General features: G+C 46.0%; 3 protein-coding genes and 1 pseudogene across 19 annotated transcripts in view; 2 read left to right on the forward strand and 2 right to left on the reverse strand.

Moving 5' to 3' along the window:
* The window catches only part of Sned1 (sushi, nidogen and EGF-like domains 1), a 59,912-nt gene extending 54,481 nt beyond the window's left edge, over positions 1-5,431 (forward strand). For 5 of the 9 annotated variants that reach the window (XR_015628690.1, XR_015628688.1, XR_015628689.1 and 2 more), the window contains 2 exons: positions 317-398; positions 868-4,175. Coding sequence is in view for 2 of the 9 variants with exons in the window: in XM_087566511.1 (XP_087422637.1) it covers positions 317-398; positions 868-879 (94 nt within the window). In the remaining 7 variants the exon portion in view is untranslated. 9 annotated transcript variants of the gene reach the window in all.
* Positions 5,432-5,574: 143 nt separating this feature from the next.
* Mterf4 (mitochondrial transcription termination factor 4) lies at positions 5,575-10,289 on the reverse strand. 2 transcript variants are annotated; one of them, NM_001037209.2, is given in 4 exon segments: positions 5,589-6,185; positions 7,143-7,327; positions 9,020-9,518; positions 10,245-10,266. In NM_001037209.2, coding segments are annotated over 4 exon segments (1,044 nt in total). In that variant the 5' UTR covers position 10,266; the 3' UTR covers positions 5,589-5,846.
* Positions 10,290-12,709: 2,420 nt separating this feature from the next.
* Positions 12,710-13,943, forward strand: LOC103690574 (ubiquitin-associated domain-containing protein 1 pseudogene; annotated as a pseudogene).
* A 1,780-nt stretch (positions 13,944-15,723) lies between these two features.
* Pask (PAS domain containing serine/threonine kinase) overlaps positions 15,724-16,888 on the reverse strand; it is a 41,736-nt gene continuing 40,571 nt past the window's right edge. For all 8 annotated transcript variants that reach the window (NM_001432217.1, XM_087565607.1, XM_087565606.1 and 5 more), the window contains 2 exon segments: positions 15,724-16,135; positions 16,678-16,824. In NM_001432217.1, coding sequence (NP_001419146.1) covers positions 15,981-16,135; positions 16,678-16,824 — 302 coding nt within the window. In that variant the 3' untranslated portion in view covers positions 15,724-15,980.

Below are 16,888 nucleotides of genomic sequence, written 5' to 3' on the forward strand. Positions count from 1 at the left end.
GCCTGCCCCCAGCAACGTCCTGTCATGGACCTTTCATTTCAGGGTGTCTTTCAATACCATGATTATGTCAGCAACTCATGAAAGTGTATCCTGAAATGAATACTTTTTTATGTATGTTATACTCAGTAAAATTAATTTTTAAGTCCCTGTACTTTTATATTAGGCTTTACACATTCCCCCTGCCCCAACACCAGTAACACTGTGTTAGAAAATTGCAGTCTCTCCTTCTGTCCATATGTAAGCTACAGCCTAGGTGAAACCCTTGGACACTTCCTGTCCCAGTGTCTGGCTTCACAGAGTTTTCTTGTGACAACAGGTATAAGAAAGTCTACAAAGTTCACCAGGACGTGTGTTTTAAGGAGCGCTGCCAGAGCACAAGCCTCAAAAAGCTCAAACAGGTGCACTCTCGGGACCACGCTGTCATGCATGCACTTCTGTGGGTGGGTAGGGGTAGTACTGACAGGGTCGGTAGGCTATTTGCCCAAAAATGCAGCCCATGTGTGGCTGTACTCTGCTCAGAAACTAGTGCCCACGTGTGCATGTGTGAGGGCAGATAGGCCAGCTGTGCTTGGAGGTGGTCACTGTGGTTCTGCACAGGAATGAATGTGGTGCTGACAGGAAAACAAGGATGTGACTGACAGGCCCAAGTGTCTAAGTTGAAGTCTCCCCACAATGTCAGGTTGTTTTCTGCTCATCCCACAGCATCCTTTAGCTGGTGTGTGCACCTGGACTGAAAGGCCAGGCTTCCTGTCAGTCTGGCTGTGGGCTTTGCTGGGTTATATATGAGGAACAGATGAGGTTGGCAGAGGTAGGGTTTAATAGACACAAGATTCTTTCTCACCAAACTGGTTTTCTTAATTCTTTCAGGAATCAAATTAACAGTCAAACACTGAAGAAATCTTAAGGTACATTCTCCTTCATACCAAGATCTGTTGAGAACTGGAGACACCATCATACCCAGCACCTTGGACAACTGATGGTGCAAACTTAGCACTGTGCTATTACAGACCCAACCAGGAAGGTTCCAGAATTCCCTGTCTATAGCCTCCCAATAGACATAACCTGGTCTGGCCTTCCATATGAATCCACTTTCAGGTGGAAATGACTCTCTGGGGGAGGGGCAAATGCAGACCAGTTACAATGAGGCACAAGAATCACCTGGCCCCTTCAGGACAGTGGGCCTGGGTGTTAGATGGATCAAGGATGCCAAACAATCCTGGGGGTGCTAGGAAGGACCTAAGGACATACCCTCAAGCCCTATGAATAGCATTCTACTGGTGGAAAAGGGCGGGAGCCTTGTCATGTAACCTGCAGGTGATCCTAAATAGAGCCTCTCACTGGGAGAGATATCATGGATCCTGGAATTCTAAGCACTAATAACCCTGAAGTGAAAGAAACTTTGCCTGCTTGATCCAGCATGTCCCACCCCACCCTCCCCATACATAAACTGTGAGATGTCAAAGGGCATTGGAAAATTTTTTTCACAAGCCTGGGAAATACTGGGTTACACTACAGAGATCCCTGTATAGCCTGAACTCAGCCCCAACACTGACTTACTGATGGGACATCAATTGGAAACGAGAGACTGGCTGGCCAGAGACATTTCACTCCTCTCCCTTGGAGGAGCCAGAACAGTACATCTGTGCAGTGGTGGGAGAGAGGCAGATCTGGAAGCCTGCCACTCCAGGAGTGAATCACCTTTGTTCTACAGTGTAGGACGTGAAGGAGAAATGTCACCCAAAGGCCTAAGAACAAAGAAGAGCAAAGCAGTTCTGGGCGAAGGTCATCCGAAGAGAAAAGTGTCTACAGTAAAAGGCAGGGCATCAGGAGAGCGGGCTCTCAGACAGGCCTAAGCAGGGCCTGTGCATCTTGACCATTTCAGATGTGAAGACTGCAGGAAGAGCAGCTGACCAGACTCAAATCCTGTCTACTTAACAGCATCACCTTTTCACCTCAGCCCCCAAAAATGCACACAACACCCTCCAACACATGTGAGCAACTTCATTCTGGCAAAGATCAAAAATCCACAAATTATTTGGTTTTAAAATATTTACATGGCAGTAAGTCAGATGAAATATTAATGCAAAAAAAGAAATATTAATGCATCCTTTAAGAACTCACAGAAAACTCATTTTTAGAAAAAAAAATGAGAATCCCTAGGTACTTATCACATAATGGCTTATAGAAAACCTATTCTCAGAGCAACACACACACACACACACACACACACACACACACACATCACACACACCCCTTCTCTTTCTGAAGAAACCAGAATTCGCCATCCACAGCTGCCCTGAGAAAATGAGCAGTGCCACCCGCCCCTAAGGAAAGGCAGCAGAGGACCAGCAAGCAGCAAACTTAAAGCCGGAGGCTGATCGCAAGTGTCCTAAGAGGTGCGTGTGTCCCTTCCATCCCGCCCTGCATCACAGCCAGCTGGAATTCTGGCTCCTGGGGACAATGCCTGCTGCCTCCAGAGAAAGACTGGATATAAAGAGGAGTGTGCCTCAGTTCACTGTTACTCCTTTTGTCAAAAGGACCGGCATGTGCTGGTAATTCTGTCCACACCTCAAGGATTTCCAAAACCCAGGAAATGAGGTTCAAAACTTAAACGCCAAGCTCCCAGCAGTAGGCAGTCTCCCCGAGATCTCTGTCCTCCAAATTCTAGAAAAGAGACAGCCAGACATGCACACCCAAAGGACTCCTGCCAGGGAAGCAACAATGCACCCTGCTGCAACCCAGGGTTGCTGTTTCCGCAGTTCTGGTCAATCCCTCTGTGGAGAGTTACCTGTGTTACCAGGCTCTTTGTGATGCTTCTGTGCTCAGAAACCCACATCCAGATCCCAGTGCCAAAGAAAAAGACTCAGCTTTCACAAGAGATGCAAGAGAGGCTGTGCAGAAATAGATGGGCTCTACCCTGCTCCTCTTCTCATTTATACTGATGACCTAAAGAAGTGCTAATTCTACTATGGTGGGGCTTAGACACTTGGTCTACAACTCAGGGGTGGCAGGGCAGGCAGATGCTCAGGCAGGATTTTGGGCTCCGCAGGTAGAATGACTTGTACCTCTGGCACACACCCAACCCTGCTACTGTACTGCCAACACCATCACAGATGTAGATAGCATAGCTGTGTCCCAATGAGACTGCATTTACAAAAACAGGCAGCAGGCCATAGCTGGCAGCTTTATAAGATGATCTAGACCTCAGCCTTCCTTCTGCGGAGAAAACCATCCTGAATGACAAGTTGGCATCAAGACATGAAAGACCCCTGAACTTTCATAGAAGAAAAGCGATCAAGACCCCTGCTCTGAAACCTGAGGTAAACTTACACCACAGAGCAGGAAGAGCTACCTGTTCAAACCTGTGACACAGGGCAGGCTGGCTCCAGGAGACAGGGTCCAAGGCTTCTTGTAAGCTGTGCCCCAACTAGACAGCTGTGGTTCACCAAAACAAAAATATTTTACACAGCCTCCGCTTTCCATCCCACTCCGAACAAGGCTGTAAACAGCTGTCCTCTCCCTGCAGTAACATCACAATCAGAAAAGCCGACATACCCTGACTCCTTGCTCCAGCCTGAGCAGAGCTGACTAGAGATCCAGCACCAAGAACTACATCCCAACCAGAGAGGCCTCCTGCCCTTCAGAGGTCATAAAAACACAGTTTGAAGCATAACCTTTTAAGTTTTATTCTCACTAAAAACTTCTGAACCTATGTTATCACATAATTTTTTTCTCTTTCAAAAACTCACTACTGTACCTTAGATACTCGCTAGAGTCCTGGAGACCGCATAAGCTACAGCGTTAGCAGGGAGTGGCAAGCTCAGGTGGCATCACTGAAGAGCAGATGGGATCTTTGTACTTTACTACTAACCTCAGGGCCCTCACCGCCAGGCCGATGCTGCCACATTCCCATTTCCAGTTGGAGCCTGTGTTTCAAACAAGAGTCAGCCTGCTGACTGCTGAGTGTGGAGTGGAGAAAGACTCGCTGGTGCTGAGGAATTAGTGTATGACATTCCACACATGCGGTCTCTGCTTTCTTACATGCCTTTCTTATGCAGACTAATTAAATCCCTCAAAACAGTCACTGTCCACTTAAGAAATGTCACAGTGGGGGTTGGGCATTTAGCTCAGTGGTAGAGGGCTTGCCTAGGAAGCGCAAGGCCCTGGGTTCAGTCCCCAGCTCCGAAAAAAAAGAACCAAAAAAAAAAAAAAAAAAAAAAAGAAAGAAAAGAAAAAAGAAATGTCACAGTGGAATCAGAATCTAATGGACAAGGTGGAGTGTGGAGATTTTTGTGTTAAACTGAAGAGGCATTCATGAGTTGTTGGGTTCACCATGTGCTAATCAAAACTTAAGATGAACAGACACCTAATTGAGCTCAGGGCTAGGGTTCTATTCAGTTCTGATGGAGCCCAAAGCCAAATGCCCTATGTTCAGGGAAAGTGGAGATCATGTCAAGGCCACAAAGGGAAGAGTAAGCAGCGAAGAATGGATCATTGGTCTTAGTTTCGTCCACAGCCAAGAACAGGCAGAAGGCATTCCCTTTCTTTACTGCCTATGGGATGTTGGGGTAGACAGGATGGCTTTCTGTGGTGAGTCCAACAGGCAAGGACCCGCCCTTGCCAGGAATAAGCTTGCCTCACACAGCTGCCAAAGTCAGAACTCCTGACTGTGTGCAGGAGAATCTGGGAATGACTGCTTTCCTTGAACACCCTCCTCTTTGCAATCAGGCTCCAGGCAAGTCAAAAGCCCCACACCTTGGTGCTGGTTCCTTACAAAATACACCTCAGATCCAGCAAGACCTCTACTTTAAACAGAAATACCTGGGGTCCAGTTACAATCCAAAGTTGTTGTAGTCACAGGACTTCCATGGGCCAGGTCTTTGAGCAGTTTCTCAGCATTGGCATTGCTTTGTGGACTGATGTGTGGTGCAATGTACGATCTTTTATAACCTCCCTGGCTCTGATCAGATCCCAAGGCCATGACATAAAAATATCCCCAAAGATTACCAGGTGTCTGGAGGACCAAGGTCATTCTCACATAAGCACTGAATTCAGTCTAAACACAAGGCCCACGTCGGGGTTTCACATGACTGTTAAATGCCACCAAATGGGGAAAAAATATGAGCAAAGCATTCCTGACTTTGGTCTCTGAGCAGCTCACTCTTTAGCACAGGCTACAGAGCCAGAGAGATAGGGGGCCTTGAGGTGGCAGCTTGCCCAAGCAGGAAGGGTCAGGTCAGCAACTGCAGAGAAGTGTATTGCTAGTCTGACAACTGTGTGACTAAAGGTCATGTTACTAACCAACTGCCTCTCACTCTGCTGTACATTCGACATGTCAGAAGGCCGGGAAATGGTGTCGGATAAAGAACATGCCTATCGTGTGGGAAACCTGCTACTTGTTCTCATTAAATAAAGTGCTATGACATACTAACCCTCATGTTACAATTCCATGGTTTTATCTTTACTATACTTGGAAATACAAAGGCTCCTGAGCTGAAAGGCACCTCTCTCCCCCCATGGTTCTGGAAGCAGCACAACTTATTTTAAAGAGAAAAAGACACCAACCTGGATGGGTTGCATTCCCTGGATTTTGACAGCTGAGTCCTTTATTTAGGATGGAGTAGGGCCCCCCACAGAACTCAAAAAGCCCCTCATTTGCTTTGGTGGATTTACCTGAATCTCCAGTAGATCACTGCAGGTTGGCTGGGGTTTTTTTTGTTTTGTTTTGTTTTTTTGTTTTTTCCTTTATCAAACAGTGTTGGGATCAAAAGTGCTTGAGAAGATCCAGGTGAAGCTCCCCAGTGCTTCAGGAACATGAGAATGACCTCTGACATCCCAGTGCTCTGTCACGGCAGCTCCTCCTCCTCTTCTTCCTCTTCCTCCTCCTCCTCCTCAGACATATGGCTCTCAGACTCCTCCTCCTCTTGATCCAAGAGCTTTTTAAAAACTTCAAACTCCTCAGCAGAGGAACAGGCTGTCCTGGCCAAAAACTCAGCTTCAGAAACTCTGAGAATGTTCTTCAGTGAGGGATTAGGGATCTGTGTCTGCCCCTTCTTATCAGGGGTTTGGTACCGTCCAAGGCGCTCCAAGTAAATGTGTCTCTGCTTGACCTTGGCTATTGAATACTGTAGGAAATCGGTCCTGACGATGTCTAGATGTGTCAGTCCCATCCTGAAATATGCATACTGAAAGACAACAAACACCTTTAGGAATCCACTTATAGAACCCTAAAGCCTGTCATTCCAACTCAAAACAAACTGTAGTCCAAAATCATTAATCGCCTAATTAGAAATGGTAGAATAACCACTGTAGAAGACTCATATTTGTTTGAAATCTCAGTTTTCAAAGCATTTCCAAATTCAGGCCGAGAACAATGCAGCAGAAAACAATGGGGCATAGAGGGATATCCTTTTCTTTAAATAGGGCAACAGAAATCATGAGTGGGAAAAAACGGACCCAAAGAAATCATAACATACCTAGGAATCTTTAAAAGAATGTGTGAGCATGAAGTTTGTTTTATTTGAGTATAGTACAGCATGCTCTGGAGGTCAAAGGCTAGGCTAACTGGTTCACAAACCTCCAAGGATTCCCTGTCTCTACCTCCCATCTCCCCATAGGGGTGGCTGAGGCACTGGGCTTCTTAGGTGGGTTCTGGGGATCTGAACTCAGGTCCTCAGATCAGCTGCATTTGCTTGTTTGGTTGGTTTGTAGAGTCAAGGTCTCTACACAGCCTTGGCTGTCCTGGAACTCACTGTGTAGACCGGGCTGACCTCAAACGCAGAGATCCACCCGCCTCTGCTAAGCTGAAAGGAGTCCGTCACCACCACCCAGCTGCACAAGTGCTGTTACATCTGTTACTAAACTGTTAGAGCAACTGTCACAATTTCCAAATCCCTCACACAAACTGACATTCCAAGAGTTGTAAAATTTTACCTACTTGGACTTGGAATGCACCAGGCCACTCACTGTCAAGGAAGAAGAGCTAGAGAACAGGCTTGTATTGGACAGAGGAGAGGAGAACTGAGCTGTATTAGTCTAGAACAGATGTTTTTTACTCAGAGGCTTCTTATCCACCAGCTGACCCTACTGAACTAAAAACACCTGAAAACTCTGCCATCACCAGCCCAATCGCTTACTCTCACCTGGAATTTGTATTCTAGCTCACTGGGGTCCTCCTGCAAAACAGCTGGGCATCTGTGCAGAATGTCAGTGATGTGCTGTACTGTGAACAAGCACTTCTCCTTGAGGACTTTTACAATATTATCAATGTCCTGCTGACGCATGGTGAAAACCTTAGGGCAAACAGAAAGCACCCGCTTCAGTTTCCCTGTAGAATATAAGAAAAGCAAAGCATGTAACTTCAGCATGTTCCAGAAAGCCAAGGGCTTAACGACATTTAGGGTCTGGTAGATAAAGGCACATGCCAGCAAGCCTGTAACTTGCATTCAATCCCCAAGACCCACACTGTGGTGGCAGACAATTGACTCTAGAAATTGTCTTGTGGCATCCACATGTACCCCATGACATGTACAACCACCAGACACATTTTCAGATACAGATACACACACGCCTCTGAGACAGAAGGGAGCTGAGGGTGATGACACAGCAAGGATCCTCTCCCTCCATAGGACTGCCCATTTCAGAGATCTACCTTCCATGAAGCACCATGGAAAGAACTCTTCATATTCTATGTCTTTCTCTTGCATGCTTAGTTTAGAAAACTTCCCAGGGATTCACGGGGATACGCCAGAGAGTGCTTCCTGTATAGTGAGGCTCAGGGCTGTTGTCTCACTCTGTATAAGACAGATTAATAATCTCTAGACTTGGGAGCCTGACCTCGATGAAGAACTTGGGAATAACAATGGTAGGAACAAGAACATTCAGGACACACAAGTAGTCTGAGAGTGACCACGAGTTATACTGTTTGTTTTGTAGGGTCTCCTTGGTAGGCCTGGAACCTACAGAGATCCATCCACCACTGTCTCTAGAGTACTGGGTTTAATTAAAAGCAGGCACTACCACACCTGGTCTCCACATGTTTTACATTAGTAACTGTATTTGGACAAATGGTATAAGTAGGGGTTGCCCAGACAAAGTGAAGTGAAGGGTCTTCTTATGAATAGTTGTGCCAATTTAATGACTGGAAACTTAAAAATCACTTAGCCATTAGCTAACTTTCCTAACGGCCTCGCTGGTCCCTACTTCCCTTCCATGTGAAGAGGCGTTTCCAAAGTGTAAGCTTTATTTTCACCTCTCAGGCTGTGCTTCACATGCTGACTGAGCTTGGGCTTACATGACACTGTAAGAGACAATCTGTCAAGGGGAACACAGTTATCTTTTTGCTTATATTCTAGAGGAGGCCTGGAGAGACACCAAGCATAGTGGGCTCTAAGCCTCCCAAATTTGGAGGTAAAATCTTACCATGAATAATGAAAAGAAATAGAGGCGGTCAAATGAGTAGAGAGGACCACCTCCCTTCTCCAGAAGCGTGACAACTGTTGGAAGAGGGAGGCCACTCTTCACAGCCTTCCAAAGCCTGGTACCATCAGCTCTGAAAGTTGTGTGGGGGATGTTGTTGCAGAGGTCACACACATGCATACACATACATCACTACCATAGAGCAACACTAACCCATCAAAAATGGACTCCATGTCCCAAGTGTTCCAGAGCTAGACACCTCAGTGATCACACAGGGAACTCACTTTGAACTTGGTTCTCTCTTCTTGGGCTGCTCGTCCCCAACTCCCTCTTACAATGCCATCTGCACAGAGCCCACTGCACATCTCCTTGGAGACACTGACCTCTCCTCAGCAAACTTTCCTACCTCACTTCCCCTGACTAAAGTGTGTTTAGCCCACAGCGCACATGCATCCCAGGGTATCTATGAATGCAGCCTAACTCATTTGAAGGTGACAATACCAGGCCAGACTATCAAAAGGTTGGACATCCCTGCAAGGGTGGGCTATTTTCTCCCTAACTCTGACTCTTCTCACAACATTAAGTCTGCTGCATCATGTACCTTCTCCAAGGCCGAGCTTCCGAAGGTAACTGGAACGCCTCTTCATTTGCGTGGCAGACAGTTTCAGCAACTGGGGATTTTTCTTCAAGGCCATAAATACAGGCTCTGGGTTCAACCCCAAGAGTAGAAGTTCTGAAATTATGTCCAGCAACTGTTGAGGATGGACACTTGGTTGTATATTGAGCAAGCTGTCAATATGGGCTTCAGCAAAACCCATGTCCTGGAGGGAACTGATGGCCCTTTCAAGCTCCAAGGACTCAGAACCCATACATGTCCTCTGTTCCTCATGAAGACACGGAACAAGACGTGTCCTGTGTTCTGGTTCCTGCATGTACTTTTTGGGTCTAACGCTGGAAAACTCTTGAAAGTTCCCTCTACTGGGTACTGTAGTCAGTTTACAAAACAAAGAAGGACTCATCTTTTTCTCTTTTCTGAAATGACAGGTCTGCCTAGCCAAACAGGCCCAGGAAAGGGCTATTAGACGATGCCATTCAGGAACCTGTAAGGCAGAGCAAAAACAGAATCATTTCCACCACAGAATAACGACCACCACAAACTTAATGAACTAGTAACCTTGAACCTCAGCTTGACCCTTGACCCACAAAAGCTAACAATTTTTGTAAATTAATCTGTAAAATCTTCTTTGGATTTAAAAAAATCTCCAAAGCATAAAATTAGCATACAAACAACATCACTTACTGAAGATAGAGGAGTATCAGCAGTATCCACATACTAACGAAACAGGGCAAAAGCAATAATATTTGGCTGATAATTCTGAACCGCAGACTAGCCACCAGACAGATACGCCAACTAATTTCATTCCAACAAAGGACAGTTTTCTTTTTTCAAGGATTCCCTCCATTAAAGGAAGAATATTTTGAGGAATGAATCTGTCCATTTGTACCCAGTTGCCCTCGGTGTTTGGGACTAGCACATAACAAATTACGCACCGAGCACCCGGTGCGCGCCAGACTGGTCTCAAACTCTGGCTGGCATGGTCAGCCTCCCCCGCTTGCCGATGTTGGTGGTCCAGGCCTCCCTAGCGGTTAGGCTGAAACTCCGGAGAAGGCAGAAACTATCTCAGGTACAGGCTATCTGTGCACACGCAACTCGGGAGCGCTCTGCCACAAGGTGAGCGCAGACCAGGGCAACAAGAACTAGCGGCAGTGCCTCCTGAACGTCCGACCAACAGTTGCTGTGAACCCAGGGCCTAGGGCAAACTCACCTGCCTTCCCAGCGAAGCCATGGAGCCCAAGAAGCGAATAACTGTGACACCGGAAAAGGCGGTCCTTCCTGACTCACAACGTCCGGTCTCGATCTATGTCCGCCGCACTCCCCCGGGACGGCGTTCTTTAGTTCCGGACCCAAGCCCTGATGCCAGATGCTCCTGCCCAGCACTTGCAGCTTGCAGGTGTAGCTCCTCTTACTTGGGTATACTCAGCCGCATGATCTCTACCAGGAACAAGCAACACTTCCTGGGTTTTAAAACTGCTCTTCATAGTACAGTTTTAAACTACCTCGAAGAGCACACCATCGTTTTCTGTTGTGAAACTACGCTTACTAGGGCTGGGGTAGGAGGGACTATGTAAAAAATAAGCACCTGTGTTAAAAGAATCTACAAGGCCAAATAAGCTAATGCTGTAACTGTGAAGTTAGGATGTTGCAGACCGGAACCAAATTATCATGGATTATTCGTCACCTTTTTTGAAATTCATTCACTGTCCACCCGTCTAACCCAACAGCTTTGTGACTATAAACGCCTTAAAAATAAATTCCTAGACCACCACTGGTTTTTACCAATCCAAAAGGTAACAGTATCATTAGTTAATAACTAAAACTGTATTTAAGTGTTTTTCTAGTTTTGCCTTATCCGTCCTATCTGTAGTTTCCCACCAATGCGTCTGGTAAATGCCTTGATTTATGGCTTTATTCTGTAACTATCTCACCTAACTACATCGATAGTGGAAAATCTTTTGGAGCAACCAAATTTGTGTTCCTGGGCTCATCTTTGAGGTGGGTTGTTTTTGATGGACACTGTAATACAGTAATAAGTTCTCAGGACAGCCCAAAATTCTTCCTGAAATGGTAAGTATGGATCCAGACCCAGATAAAAGTATTTGGTAACCTATTGTTTAAAAATGTGTGTTTTGTTAGTAAGATGGATTAGCAGTTAAAACACTTGCCACACCAGCTTGATGCCCTGGGTTTGATCCTAGGAACCCATGTAAAAGTGAAGAAGCAAAGTTCTTCCACCTCACATAGTTGTTCTCTGACTTTTACACACACACACACACAATGGCACACATGCCCATTGTACTGGCTAGTTTTGTGTGTTAACTTGACACAAGCTGGAGTTATCACAGAAAAGGAGCCTCAGTTGAAGAAATGCCTCTGTGAGACTCAGCTGTAAGGCATTTTCTCAACTAGTAGTCAAGTGGGGAGGACCCAGCCCATTGTGGGTGGTGCCGTCCCTGGGCTGGTGGTCCTGGGTTCTATAAGAGCACACTGAGCAAGCCAGGGGAAGCAAGAGAGTAAGAAACATCCCTTCATGGCCTCTGCATCAGCTCCTGCTTCCTGACCTGCTTGAGTTCCAGTCCTGACTTCCTTTGGTGATGAACAGCAATGTGGAAGTGTAAGCTGAATAAACCCTTCCCTCCCCAACTTGCTTCTTGGTCCTGATGTTTGTGCAGTAATAGAGAACCCTGACTAAAGATTTTTAAATCTGTTCAAATCAGAGGCCTTGAACCAGATCAATGACTCATTGCAATGAACATTTGCAAGTAAAGCTGTCTGAGCAAAAGGTATACTTTGTGATACACTGCAAGTTCCAATGCAACTATGACAAGACAATGTTTTATCTTTAATTTTTATTTTCTTTGGGGGGTTATAAGGGTGAGAGAAGACATGGAAGGACTTGGAAATGAGTAGGATTTGGGTGCATGATATGAAACTCCCAAAGACTCACAAACAAATATTATATTGAGGGGGAAATAAACCTGTGCTCAATATGAATACCTAGCCACACAAAGGCACCAAAAGAAGTCAAATGTTTTAGAAGCTGAAGAGATGGCTCAGCGGTTAACAGCACAAACATAAGGATTGCAGTTCAGACCCCAACACCCACATAAAAAAATCCAGGTATGGTCCCATTAATACCTATAATCCCAGCACTGAGTACCAGTTTAGCCAAAAAGAATGTGGGTCTGGGGGCTGGGGATTTAGCTCAGTGGTAGAGCGCTTACCTAGGAAGCGCAAGGCCCTGGGTTCGGTCCCCAGCTCCGAAAAAAAGAACCAAAAAAAAAAAAAAAAAAGAATGTGGGTCTGGATATAGGAAGACCCTGCCTCAAAGCAAGCTACAGGTAACACTAAACTGTAAGTGCAAATATGCACATATACATACACCTCACATACATACATGCACACACACACACACACACACACACACACACACACACACAAAGGTGTCTGCTTTTTTTTTTTTTAAAGAACATATCCCAAGAAATAAAATTACAGGGAAAATGACAACAGAGCCCTCTCAGCCCAGAGGTCTGGCTTCCCGTATGGATGAACACCAGAACATTCCAAACCAATTTCTATCCACTAAATTTGTATTTTAGATAATGTTTGGGCAAAGAGCCTGGTTAACTTTTAGGAGAGAGCAGTAAAAGAAAGAAGCTATGGATAGCTCCTGCCCCTTCAGCGATGGGCAGCAGAGCTGACAGGAGTCAAGCCAGGGCAGCCAGTGAAGGAGCGCAGCGCGTGGCGTCCCCGCCCGCCAGTCCCAGTGACCTTCACAGGTTGCGGCAGAGAGTTCAGGCCTGGGCAGTGTTCAATGTACGTGCAGGAGATCTTCCTGGGCAAGGTGCCGAGTAGACTGAGGAGAACGTCTGTGGAGAAGCTCAAGGAGAATTGCCTCAAACATGGTGCTCATGGGAGCTTAGAAGACCCCAAGAAAGTGATCCACCATAAGTTAATACATGCTGCTTCAGAGGGGGTGCTGAGTGACAGCAAAATGATCTTGGAAGAAAACATCCAGGACCAAGGCGTCTTATTGATAAAAAGCGTGCTCCCTCCCCACTCCCTAAGATGGCTGTAGAAGAAACAAGAGCAAAAGGCTCCAGAGATGCTATTCTTCCAGCAACGGCCAACCTGCCTGCTTGCAGCACAAACCAGACACCATGTCCAGGGCACCATGAGAGACCTCCAGACAGAACTCGGGAAGATCCTCGTGTCCCTTATTAAGGTGGCACAGAAGCTGTTAACACTGAATCCTGACGCAGTTGAATTAAGAAGGCAAATGCTATGCTGGGTGAGACTGCCTTGCAAGCAGCTCACAGAAATGGGCTTTCCAGAGAGCAGAGCCTCAAAGGCCCTTCGGCTGAACCACATGTCAGTGCCTCAGGCCATGGGGTGGTTAACTGAATACTCGGAAGATCCAGCTAGTGACAAGCCTCTTCCAGGCCATGCCGCTCAAGCAGGCACAAGTGCTGCCGCTGCCACCCCCACCTCCTCTGAAGCTGCTGTGGGAACTAGTGTTGAAGATGAGGAGCACACAGAAATCTTCAAGATACGCAGGAAAAAGAAATTCTGAGCCGATGCTCAGGCTGTCATTTCACTGACAGAGATGGGCTTTGATGCCCTCCGAGTGAACAACCACCAGCAGAATGCTGCTTGTGAATGGCTGCTGGAGGACCAGAAGCCATCCCCTGAGAAGTTGGACCAGGGCATCGATCCCAATAGCCCTCTTTCAGGCCATCCTGGACAACCCAGCAGTGCAGCTGGGTTTGACAAACCCTAAGACATTGCTAGTGTTTGAAGCCATGCTGGAGAACCCACTTAACAGCACCCAGTAGATAATGACCCAGATACGGGCCCTGTCATGCTGCAGATCTCTAGAATCTTCCAGACACTGAATTGCACGTAAGTGGTGCCTACTGTGCTCCCTGGCTGTACAGTCTCAGTGGTTTGTGAGGCAGTGGGCAACAGGGCCCAGCTGGGATCTTGCCTGGACCACAGCTTCAGTGACTCCTTTTCTGATCTAAAGGCTTATCAACTTCCGCCATATGGTTTGAAAGTTGCAGTCCTGGCTTCTGACAGATGTTTACAGAGAATGGCTATTGCCCTAGGAAGGTGGATGAGTACTGCCCTGTTCCCCTAGACTCTTTGCCGGGCTCCTGAAGTGCTACTTGAATTGAGCCTTAGGTGTTTGCTTGTGGAGCCCGATGTACTTTAAAGGAGGCAAGTTCTGATCCAAAGTGTTATGTCAAGTGTGCTCATTTATCCAGACTGACTCACAGATGGCTTCTTTAATAAATAAACCTTTTTCCTAAAAATAAATAAATGAATGAATAGATAGAAGAGCTGCCTAGATTCTACTACTTCTAAGTTTATTGGCTTCTTTCCTGAGAAAAAGGATCTGGCTATTGCATCAATAAACACATAACTGCTTTGTGCTAGGCACTGATCTAGTACTGAAGTGTTTAACCATATCTTTTGACAGAAAGATTCTATATAGGACAGGAAACTTGCGATCTGTATAAAACTAAATAATTAATTACTTTTGTCTTAATTTTCTTTCTAAATAAATATTATTTAAGCCTTTACACCTAAAGTCTAAGAAAATCCTATCCCACTCCAAGTTTTTGAGAACAATCTAGGAACCTGAACAAGTCAGCCAGCAGTGGTAGCTAAAACACAGGGTTCTGTGAAAATCGGGCGGCAGCGTCTTCAGTCCTCACAAAACTTGTCACTGTTGAATCAGACTTGGAATTCCACGGGAAAAAATTATAGCTGCTACCCCACAACTTTAGTCTCAAGGCTTTGTTTTTGTTCTTCTACAAAGACACCTATAAGGCTTCAGACTATAACCAAAGGCCTTAATGATTTTTTTCCTAATTTGGAAATTGTTCTTGGAAAGCTGGATTTTGTATCTTCAACTGCTATACTCCTGTCCTGCAGGGAAAAACAATTCTGCAATATCTTGTGCTTTGTGTGTAATAAAGACTACAAGGGAAAATGTTTTACTTTGGAAATAAAGTCATCTGAAATCAAAAGCTAAAATGTTACTAACTTCTGGGGGACTGGGCCTAGAAACCCTCACACACAGACACTGGTAGGGTTGAAGGCCTTGAACTAGACACAGAGATGCAGTTAGAGCCTGTCACATAAACAAAGGAGAGCTGAGCTAGTCACAGGGTGTCTAAAAGTGCTGGCAGGGCACTGTGGATTGACAGATGGCTAACAGGCCTAAACCCCCACACCAAACAAGGATAGATTTCTTTTTAGCTGTGGTACAAAATGGTACAAAAATGGAAAAACAATGAAATCCAGGTGTTTCTCATGTCCCACACAGTCCTAGCCAGTGTACCTGTTAGCTAAGTAGCTTTAATTTGGAAAATGTTTAAGTAAATAAATATTCAGGCCATTATTGTGTGGCCACCTCCATAGATTCCACAAATCTGTCACATGTCACACGTACCAAGTCAGTGGGAAAGAAACCTACACACAAAACCAGAAAGAGCTGGGCGTGATGGCACACATCTTCAATCCTAATGCCTGGGAGGTGAGGGCAGGTAGATCTTCAGTTTAAGATCTACCTGGTCTGCATAGCTAAGCTCCAGACCAGCCAGAGTTACATGGTGAGATCCTGTCTCAAAAACTTACAAGCAAAGGACAAACAACAAAAATAATTTAAACACTCCATATGTCTTTCTGAGGCTCACAACTTAAAGCCCTTTAATAGTACAATGTAATCGAACATTAGAATGATTTTCAAGGTTATAAAAAATAACATGTTACAAGTCTGTATCACAAACCTAAGAAAAATAGTACCGCAGGCTCTTGTAGATTCGCACAGGAATCTATAGAGGGATTCATGCCGATTCTTCACAACTCCTTTCTCCAGTGGAAGCCCTAAAATCCATACAATTCCCCAAACCATGTGGAGAAGAGGAGCACTTGCTCAGCTGACTGGTGACGAGGGATCCTCAAGATGCAAGCAGTGGTTACCAGGAGCCTCCTTGGGAGCAGGAGGTCTACAAAGACCCTCTGTCTGAGCCACTTCACTTGGACTCCTACTCGCAAGCTCCAGACTTGCAGCTGACATCAGGCCACTTTCTGAAGGACAAAGAAGATAATACATTATATGCATGCTAGCAGTAAGATTCTAAAATCTTACTTTAGGACAACAGAATGGAGGGGGCAGTGGCTTCTGAAATCCCAGTGGTGAATTATAGAGTATGCTAAGATGCTAGTGAAGGGGCATGCTAATCTCCAGCTTGGTTCCCCAGGGCCTCTGACTTGGGCTAGGAAGCCTTGTCTGAAGAGACAAGTCCCACTTGGAGCCCCACAGCATCATGGTCAGCATCTGTACCCTTATCCCTCTTTGGACTAGACAACCAACTGTTGCCTTCCCACTCCTCCTGGCCAGGGCTGTTATAAGCACTTGTCCACCCTCTGTGGTCCATACCCACACTTTGAACCCAAGTAGCATCCAAGGGTCACTGCATAATCAAGCCCTATCTTTCAGGCCAGCCAAAAACTCTTGACATGTGGATTTAGGACAGAAGGAGCCTCAACCAGGATGGATGGTCACTTTCCCACCCCAGACAAAGACACTAAGGAGAGGAGGGGAAGAGGAAGGGAGACGAACTTCTCACCTGGCTGGCTGGTCCGACACACCTCTTCCCAGGTGTAGTTATCAAGGTTCACAGGCTGTGTCACCCAGGGGTCCACAATCAGCTTCTCCAAAGTGGTCCGCTGCTCAGGGCAAGGCTGCAGCAGCCCAGACAGAAGACTCATAAGTTCTAGGGACATAAAGAACATGGGAGGATCCAGGCCGAAGTCAAGTGGAACACATCTCAGACCTGT

Source organism: Rattus norvegicus, chromosome 9, assembly GCF_021556685.1.
Source record: "Rattus norvegicus strain SHRSP/BbbUtx chromosome 9, alternate assembly SHRSP_T2T, whole genome shotgun sequence".
NCBI classification, from domain to species: Eukaryota; Metazoa; Chordata; class Mammalia; order Rodentia; family Muridae; genus Rattus; species Rattus norvegicus.